This window comes from Syzygium oleosum, unplaced genomic scaffold (genome assembly GCF_021117445.2).
Source record: "Syzygium oleosum isolate NSW1041296 unplaced genomic scaffold, Sole_v2.1 Sole_v2.08, whole genome shotgun sequence".
Lineage (NCBI taxonomy): Eukaryota > Viridiplantae > Streptophyta > Magnoliopsida > Myrtales > Myrtaceae > Syzygium > Syzygium oleosum.
Window position 1 is genome coordinate 236,540 of NW_026607492.1, and position 10,071 is coordinate 246,610.

The 10,071-nt window shown below is 40.6% G+C and overlaps 2 protein-coding genes across 2 annotated transcripts; both read right to left on the reverse strand.

Annotated features, from left to right (window-relative positions):
- Positions 1-323: 323 nt before the first annotated feature.
- Positions 324-4,056, reverse strand: LOC115672900 (monooxygenase 2-like). The gene is made up of 6 exons (XM_030594895.2): positions 2,550-4,056; positions 2,288-2,434; positions 1,990-2,058; positions 1,706-1,871; positions 1,305-1,533; positions 324-1,156 (listed from the first exon to the last, which is right to left on the reverse strand). Exons 1-6 carry the CDS (start codon positions 2,621-2,623, stop codon positions 600-602), a joined length of 1,242 nt encoding a protein of 413 aa, XP_030450755.1. The 5' UTR covers positions 2,624-4,056; the 3' UTR covers positions 324-599.
- A 2,414-nt stretch (positions 4,057-6,470) lies between these two features.
- Positions 6,471-9,066, reverse strand: LOC115672902 (monooxygenase 2-like). Its single transcript, XM_030594897.2, has 6 exons — positions 8,920-9,066; positions 8,623-8,769; positions 7,912-7,980; positions 7,625-7,790; positions 7,230-7,458; positions 6,471-7,118 (listed from the first exon to the last, which is right to left on the reverse strand). Exons 1-6 carry the CDS (start codon positions 8,991-8,993, stop codon positions 6,583-6,585), a joined length of 1,221 nt encoding a protein of 406 aa, XP_030450757.1. The 5' UTR covers positions 8,994-9,066; the 3' UTR covers positions 6,471-6,582.
- Positions 9,067-10,071: the final 1,005 nt, after the last annotated feature.

The following is a 10,071-nucleotide window of genomic DNA, read 5'->3' on the forward strand; positions in this document are numbered from 1 at the left end:
TATAAATAGAAATTTCATATTTCTCTCTTCAGCGTTATATTTCTTATTTGCAAACATGACCTTATGAATCATTGCTTGGGGAGAGTATTTTTCTCCTCAGGAATTGTATTAAAAAAATCGAAATATTACAGATCGATGACTTAATCCCCTAATTTTCATCTCATCCTCCTAATCTCAAACATTTCTGTGATCTGCTCAGTCGGATTGTTCAGCAGACCCGCGCATTGTAATTTCCTGGCGGTGGTGCTTGTTTGAAGTGCTGAATACGATAGCTAGGAGAGGAAGGAATTGATCTGCATCTGGATGGTAGAATTCTCTGACAACTGACAAGGCAACCAAAGAAGTCCAGCAATTCAACTTATATCTCCAAAGTCCGATCACTTACATATCTGAAATTGATGCCATAAGAGGGCAACATATTCTGGCAGTCAAAATGACATCATTGTAGCTCACGCACTCATCATCCTTACTTTACTAGCACAAACACAAACATTCCCTTATTTTACTCTACATGGGAAGAAGAGAAACGAGAAATTGAGAAAACACTCGCTATGTAACCTGAAAAGGCAAATAGCAACATATGGGACCAAGTTCTGAGTTCAAGAAATTCTCAGCTTCCCGCAATTGTAGCGCGCTATTCTCGGCAGCTGCCCGGCCAAGAACCTGGCTAGTACTATATTACTCAAGAAGTTCCATATCTTGCCATTGCTTTGTGCCATGTATCCCACCATATAAGCTGTAGTTATGAGCTGAAATGCTCTCCATCTCCGCTCTTTGGCATAATTCCGCAAACCCATCTCCATCCTCTTGTACTCATCCTCCTCTTCCATACCCTTTCCTTCACATTTAATCACTTGCCTTTCTCTCATTGCTTCACCCAGGCATCTTGCTAAGATGACGCCATCTTCTAGGGCCGCACAGCCTCCTTGGGCAATATCTGGTGTCATGGGGTGGAATGCGTCTCCAGCTACACAAACGTTGCTTTTGCTTATGCTTCCCCATAAAATCTCCCACGGGTGTCTAAATCTCAGTGGAGATAACATCATGTCATCCAATTCCGTGTCATCTATAACAGCTTTTATGTTGTCGGCAACTTTTCCGAGCTTGCTCAGCACAAATTGCTTCATCTTAGACGGATTATCTATAATCTCTTCATCTACATTAAGGAAAATGGCACAAGTGCTTGAACAAAATATTCATATCAGTCGAAAAGGATTTAATATATGTTGAGCCCAGTTTATATCAGAGAAAAAAGAAGATGAAGATTTTATCTTTAAAGGAAAAAATTGCATATCGAAACTCACCCTGGTTGGAAGGAGAAAAACTGAAGAACCAGTATATTGTCTTATCGTCGCAAGGAATGACACCGTATCTAACTCCTTCACCCATGAACAGGAAAATTTTGGGCTCGAGACCATGACCATTTTCATAATATACACAGGCCCTGATGCCGAATCGGGCAACAAAAGCAGGCTTCTTGAAGCCTAGCCATTTGGCCACTGCGGAGTTCACTCCATCACACCCAATCAACAACTAGCATGTACAAACAGAGTATAAGCATAAAGATCAGTTAAACCATAGACAACCTCAAGTTTCAAACGCGAGAGAATTTTTCAGTAGATAAAAGGGGGCTCCTCTCAAGAATTAATTGTAATTGTCATTCCAAGCAAATTTTCGTAATCAATGGTAGATTACAATGTGATACCTTCGCCTTGAGAATAGAACCATCAGAAAGATGAATAAGCTTGAGGTAACCTGATTCCTCGATTGAAACCACCTTGGAAGAAAATTTAATAGTGCCACTTGGAAGTTCTTTCTCAAGAGTCTCCAACAAGATCTTCCTCTGCACGCAACGAAATTCATGGTCTCTCCTGCAATACACAGACCAGATTACATAAAGGAAATAGAATAATGTTCTTCTTTCCACAAAAGATACGAGGAGCTCATCTGGTAAATTGACTGGCTAATTTCAAATATGAACGACTTAACTGCGGCCCCATGGCACTTAACGGTATCTCTGCTGTGCAAAGTCCAGAAATTGTGGAAGATGTCATCACCCTGCAACCAAAACCTCCAGCATGTCAATTTGAATAACAGGCACAGAGATATGAAAAAAAGAACTTTATGGTACCTATGTCCCATATTAGGTATCAGTTCACGTCTTCTTTTGGCGGGTGCAGTGTTTGTCTCACTATTCATTCGGATTGTAAATTGTTTGAATCTATTAAAATTGACCGCAACACGTCTTCTACATTGCTATAGCTAGAGAAGGGAGTTTCTTAGTTACCTGAGAAGTCGGTTGTGCTGCCGACGGAGCGATTCGCCAACCCCGACTGCGTCCAAGGCTTTCCAACCATTTGTCCATATTCCTAAAGCAAACCCTGTGGTCCTCAAATGGTCATGGGACTCCAAAACCAAGTTTCTTATGCCCAGCCTGCAGCACACAGCATTTTCAGTAATATGGAGAAATAAACAAACACGTAGAGGGCGTAAAAGATGAGTAAGAAACTTCCGAGGCGAACTACTCTCAATTTTTTCAAGTACAGAACCTATGAAGTCCTAAAGCTGTGGCAAGTCCTGCTATCCCTGCTCCGACAATGACTATGTCCTCAACTGCTTCCATGGCACAGTCTGACCGAAGACGAATGTCTCGTGCTTTAGAAGTATCAGTGACTGAGGTTTCAAATAGTAGTGGGGTTCCACTTCAGACCGCAACATGAAGCATATAAAGATAAGTGGGACAAAGATGATGATCAGATTCAGGGGTCACCATTAAATTATGCAAAGATATGATGCCCAAGAAATGCATTGCGTGCAAAGACAAACAGAAAGTGAACACCGATATGATGAATGAAGCCATTAGCTATAAAATACAAATGGAAGCGATGAGGTATGATAGGTTCAATTACGTGTGCGCGTGCGTGTCAGTCTGTTTCTGTAGCTCTTATTCTGACTCTTGGCAACACTGATATGAGATCCAGTGATCAGCCACTGATTATTTTGCTTGACAGTTCCGTTTTTATGGAACGAATGCGAGCCTAACCTTGCCCGTGCTCTGTTGATTCTTCTTGTTTTCTAGATTTTGCTTTGTTTTGTTGTATTCTGACTTTGCTTTGCTTCATTTGCTTTGGCATGCAAGTCTATATACATCTTATGCATCCTTTTGAGCAATAAATACAATTTTCCTTCGACAAAAACAGAAGTGGGCGGAATCTCCTGCCATAACAAGCCCAACACAGCAATCGAACAAGACGGTCTAAGTCCGCGGTGTGCTGCTACTTAAATTGAAGACTTGAATAAGGGGTACCTCTTTTTTTGGGTCGAGAATAACGGGTACTTCATACAGAGGCAAGTCTTGGACATTCATGGACAAATATTCCAAATAGAACACAGACAGCTTATGGAAATCTTGCGTAACCTTTCTCTTCATGCTGACACAGCCCTCAAAACGATGTTTTACAGCAAATCTAATCAAACGAAGGGTCTCCTCCACGGATGCAGCATCATGCAGCAAAGCAGTCCTTGCCTTTCAAACGAAATAAATGCAAGCATTCGAAAGGAACTTCACCAAAGCTTTCTGCAGCCCCCATGGCCTTCCCTACTTGCAGAAGAAAAGTAAATTCTGCTTGGACTTTGCACCATACTTGAGCAGAAAAGCGACATTCAAAGAACAAATGAGATCGAGCATCATTACACTTCTAACAAAGTAAACACAACAGAGACACACCAGGTGCAGACCACCAACCAATTCTTTCTAGTGTAGGCTGCCTATCAAGAATCGAGCCAGGAAAAAGAACAAAATCTGGGCATGTTAGTTGAAAGCCGGACAAGCCTGTGCCACACAACTTTGGTGCCTTTGTTCCTAACTGCATTCCAAGCACCAGCAGTTGAGAAAAAACCAGAGGATGAAGCAATGCAGATAACTCTGTCCTTCATGGCAGAATAGCGAAAGAGAATTCCAAAAGTTGCTGATTGAACAGAGAAAAGTTCATCAAATATAGCTCCTTGACACACCCAATCAAGAGCACTAATATCAGCTGAGACTTTGGCATACAAAGGGAGTATGGAATCATAAACAACTCCCGTGCTTTCAATTTAGTAGTTTCAATGTTTTCATTTGCTATTGTCAGATTTGTACATTTTCTTCAATCTTTTTCTTATTTTGGCTTTTTCATGCCGTCATCCTGACAAATGTTGATGCGCAAGTTTTATGACCCGCCTCAAATACGACCCCTCGAATGTATTTTTACAAGATCTTGTTCCAGAACAAGACAAATTGAAGAAATAGTTCCATTCATTTGAGGACACAATTAAATTTTACTCGATCATTCTCTTCACATGAAAAGCGATGTTTTACCAAAAAGAAATGCATGTTGCCCAAACAAAGACAATTATGGCACGTTGTCATTCCTTAAAATCCCAGAAACCATACATAAATGTGCCATTCTTAGACTTTTCCATCCCTCACTTCACAAGCTCTTTTGTGGTCGCTCCAGTTGAATGGGATGTCTCCGCATAGACAGGAACCTTTTCTATGATATTTGAGAGGCGAAGCAAACCAATCACAACTTAACATAACTATCTCCTCTATTACCATTTTCATATAAATGCCCGCAAAACACATTGATAAGTAAATAAACAGGTTGATTCAAGAAGCGCTCAGCTTCCCGCAATTGTATCTCGCTATCTTCACCAGCTGCCTGGCCAAGAAGGCGGCCAGTACTCTGTCCCTCAAGAAGTTCAATACCTTCCCATTGCTCTGTTGGATGTATCCCACCATGTAAGATGTACTTATGAGCTCAAAAACTCTCCATCTTCTCTCTTTGGCATAACTCTGCAAGCCCATCTCAATCCTCTTGCACTCTACTTCACTGTTCATGCCTTGCTTGTGCCTCAATAATTCCTTAAAAATAGTGTGTGGGCCACTATATAAGTGTGGATATACCATTAGCAATGTTATGGGACAAATAATTCGTTAAAAAAAGTGTTATCATGCCTGAAAGTCTAATTTTTTTTTTCTTCCCGATTGCTTGATTTTTCCCAACAGAACCACTCAAATATCAATTCAAATCGGGCACAGAGCCATGAGAAAAAGAACTGGCTGTTGAATTAATATCATGGCGAATATCTCTTTCATCTAGAGTTGATGGATCTATGTTGAATATCAGTTGTCATGTAAAGGTGCTCACTCAATTCTAGCGTGGGTACTCGGCAATATCATGATGTGTCTAATCCCTGTCTTATTGCATTCCTTCTTTAAAACCCGAACAAACGGCAAACTCTCTAGATTAAGACATCACCATCGACAGACACTCACAGTTCAGGGAACATGAGGCTTGGAAATCATTCTCGTCGATAACAAGCTCAATTTATAACGGACAGTCAGTATAATCCATTCCATGATCCTGTGAGAATTTTTTTCCATGATCATTCCAAATTAGAATGACGTGTCCGCCCTATAACCTTGATGAAGCCTCCGCCGTGTGAAAAACAATAGGTTGTCAAGTAACCCGGAAGGCCAAGCCAATCACTCGTGCTCATATCTTCGTTTGTGGGTTCAATACTATGTCGCACTATACATTCAAATTGCATTTGGAATTTATCAAATCACAGTAATCCTAAGAATAAGAAATATATTCATCTCACCCAAAGACTTGGTTGTGCCGTGGGCGGAGTGGTTTTGCTGATCCCGGCCGCATCCAAGCATTTGTCCATGTTGTAGAAAAGTACCCCGTGGTTCTCAACCCATCAGACGACTCCAGAACCAAGCTTCTAAGGCCAAGCCTGCGACACACAACAGATTATCAGCACTCACTTGAATATCAGAGACATGCGAACAAACAAGGAGGGTGAGAATAAGAAGGAGCAGAGCAAGAAACTTTGACTGCTCCATATCCAGTACAATCACCTGTGAAGTCCTAAAGCTGTAGCGAGGCCTGCTATGCCTGCACCAACAATCACTATGTCTTCAACTGCTTCCATAAAACTTATGTCAAGTTTTAATTGGGATAAAATGTATTATTATTTCATTCAACTAAAAATTACATTATATTCAAGTTTTAAATGGGCTCAAACCCATCTGAATTGGTGAAAAACATTTCCACTTTTTGAACTCTAAAGCAAATGCTGTCTGAGAAAATGAAGGGCAGTTGATACCGTTGCACCAAACTTTATGTTCGTGGAAGCAGTTCTCTAGTTGCAAAATTGGAATTTTGAATGGTTAATTCGATGTGTCGACTTTATAGCGGCCCAACATATAAAAGGACGAGTTAAGGCTTTTCGTCAATGAAGAACTAGCAAATTTGCCAAAAACACAAAATCTTGAGTTATGAATGATATTTATGTGAACAAGACTCCTCCTTGACATTTCTGAAATTATACATAAAAGTGTCCTTATTTGTCCTTCACTTCACAAGCCTGTCTTTGCATAGACAGGAACTCTTCTCTGATATTTGAGAGGCGAAGCAAACTGATCACGACTTAACTATCTCCCCCATTAGTATTGTGTATATGATGTATGATGAGGTTGGCCCATATAAATGCTCGCACAAAACACATTGATAAGTCAACAAATAGGGTAATTCAAGAAGCGCTCAGCTTCCCGCAATCGTAACTCGCCATCTTGAACCTCTGCCCGGCCAAGAAGCTGGCCAGTACTTTGTCCCTCAAGAAGTTCCATACCCTGCCATTGCTCTCTTCAATGTATCCCACCATGTAAGCTGTGCTTACGAGCTCAACTGCTCTCCATCTTCTCTCTTTGGTATAATTCTGCAAGCCCTTTTCAATCCTCTTGTACGCTTCTTCACTGCTCATGCCTTGCTTCTCCCTCAAGGCTTCACCGAGGCATCTTGCTAGGACGACGCCATCTTCTAGAGCTGCACAGCCTCCTTGGCCGACATCTGGCGTCATGGGGTGGAATGCGTCTCCGGCTACACAGACATTGGTTTTGCTTATGTTCCCCCACAGAATATCCCATGGGGGTCGAAATCTCAGTGGTGACAGTATAAAGTTATCCGCTTCTGTTTTCTCGAAAACAGCTCTCACATTGTCGGGCATTTTTCCGAGCTTGCCAAGCACGAATTGCTTCATCTTGGCCGGACTCTCTTCCATCTCTTCATCTGCATGAAGGAAAGTGAGATTGTTTGCTCGTAGATAATATGAAAAGCAGAGTAAAATAGTTTAATAGTTGACAAAAGCCAACTCATATCGAATGAAGTACAAATACTCACTCTTGCTGGAAGAAGAAAAAGTGAAGAACCAATAAATAGACTTGTCATCACAAGGGATGACACCGGATCTAACTCCTTCACCAATGTACTGGGAGAATTTAGGCTCGAAACTGTGACCGTGCTCGTAATACACACAGCCCCTAATGGCAGATCGGCCAACAAAAGCAGGCTTCTTGAAGCCTAACCATTTTGCCACTGCTGAGTTCACTCCATCACACCCAATTAACACCTAGCATTTTCACACACAGCATAAGCATAAAGATAAGTTAAACCGTAGAAATCTTGTTCAGACAAGCAAGCAAATTTTGCATAGACAAAGGAGCTTCTCTTGAGCATAAATATCTCTCTGTCACTCTAAGCAGATTTCCTAATTAATGGTTATTATGATGCAATACCTTCGCCTTGAGAATTGACCCATCAGAAAGATGGACAAGCTTAAGGTAGCCCGATTCCTCGATCGACACAACCTTGGACGAATACCTTATAGTGCTGCTGGGAAGTTCATTTGCAAGAGTTTCCAACAAGGTTCTCCTCTGCACGCAACGAATTTCATGGCCTCGTCTGCAATAGATGCACAAAGTAAAAAAGACATGCCATGAGGAATGGATCTGGTTTATTTGAATGGCCAATTTCGCGTGCAATTTTAAGTCACATGGATTTCCATGAATTTGAAAGACTTAACTGTGTGTCTGTGGCATCAAGTTGCCTCTCAGCAGTACAAAGTCCAGAAATTGTGGAAATGATCTGCATCCTGAACCAGAACCTCTCAAATTTCAATTCAAATCTGGCACAGAGTCATGAGAATAAGAACTAGCTATTGAATTAATATCATGGCAAATATCTTTTTCATCTAAAGTCGATGGATCTATATTGCATATCAGATGTCATGTAAAGGTGCTCACTCAATTCTAGCGTGGGTACTCAGCAATATTAGGATGTGTCTAATCCCTCTCTTATTGCATTCCTTCTTTAAAACCCAAACAAAAGGCAAACTCTCTAGATGAAAACATCACCATCCACAGATACTCAAACTTCTGGGAACATGACGCTTGGAAATTATTCTTGTCGATAACAAGCTCAAATTATAACAGACAGTCAGTATAAGCCATTTCATGATCATGTGAGAATGTTTCTCCACGATCATTCCAAATTAAAATGACGTGTCCGCCCTATACCCTTGATGCAGGCCCAGCCGTGTGAAAAACAGTAGGTGGTCAAGTAACCCGGTAGGCCAAGCCAATCCTCAAGAGCTCATGTCTTCGTTCGTGGGTTCAATGTTATGTCACACTATACATTCAAATTGCATTTTGGGATTTATCAAATCACAGTAATCCTAAGAATAAGAAATATATTCATCTTAGCCACAGCAAGAGAAGAGGATTTCATCAGTCACCCAAAAAGTTGGTTGTGCAGTGGACGGAGTGGTTCGCCGATCCCGACCGCGTCCAAGGCCCGCCAAGCATTTGTCCATGTTGCCAAGGCGAACCCCGTGGTTCTCAGCCCATCAGACGACTCCAGAACCAAGCTTCTAATGCCAAGCCTGCAACACACCACAGATCATCGACACTCACTTGTATATCAGAAACATGCGAACAAACATGAGGAGGGTGAGAATGAGAGAGAGCAGAACAAGAAACTTTTAGAGAACAACTCTTTCAAGTTCTAACTGCTCCAATTCCAGTACAATAACCTGTGAAGTCCTAAAGCCGTAGTGAGGCCTGCTATGCCAGCACCGACAATCACTATGTCTTCAACTGATTCCATAAATCAACAGCTTGATGTCTCTCTCTCTCTCTCTCTCTCTCTCTCTCGGGTGAGGTCTTTTATAAAGAAAGATAAGGAGGAGGCAAAGAGGATGAAGACACACTGTAGAAAGATGATGACGGCATGCAACGACAAATAGGACACTAATGACGCAAGTCACTACGTAAATTGGTCTGGCAAATAGTAACTAGCACATGTCAAAATACGTGGGGTTAATACTACGAAAAAATTTCAAACTGATATATTTATGATAATTTTATCTCGAATTATTTTTTTACCATAAAAAATCTCAAATTGATACACCTGTGACAAATTTACTTCGAATTTTTGACCACCAAAAATCCAAAACTGGTAAATTCTGAACTAATTTTTTAACCACTAAAAACCTTAAACTGATACATTTGTGATAAATTTACCCTTCATTAGTGTCCGTTAAATTGGATTAATATCACAAAAAATCACAAATTGGTAAACTTGTGACAAATAGAGGGGTAAAACCCCAAACCAGTACACTTGTCAATTACCACGTGTCATTAAATTTAGCAATTTAACGGTAAAATTTAACGGAAACTAACGGAGGGTAAATTTATTACATGTGTACCAGTTTGGGGTTTTTGGTGGTCAAAAAAATAGTTCAGGATAAAATTATCACAAGTGTTCCAGTTTGGAGTTTTTGATGGTAAAAAAAATAATTTAGGGTAAATTTATCACAAATGTACCGATTTAGATTTTTCATGGTATTAACCCTATATGTATGTTGTGTCCGTAGCTCTTGTTCTTCACCTAGCCGCCACGGCGATCACCTTGTTCTTTCTAGTTAAATGTATTAGGTGGTAGTCAAACCAAATGTGCTCTTTTGTTTTTTTTTTCCCTTTGTAATCATGACTAAGGCTTGTGCTTTATTGAATTCAATACAATTGTCTGTCTAAACTGGTAACGCATGCTTCGTATTTTGTTTGTCGCATCGAGTTATTGACGATCCCATTAGCACATTGTCATTTCAAGTGTTAATTCGCTACTAATGTTCATGCCCGTGCATCCTTGCACACATATCTTATTTTCAGGAAAAATTGTCCTT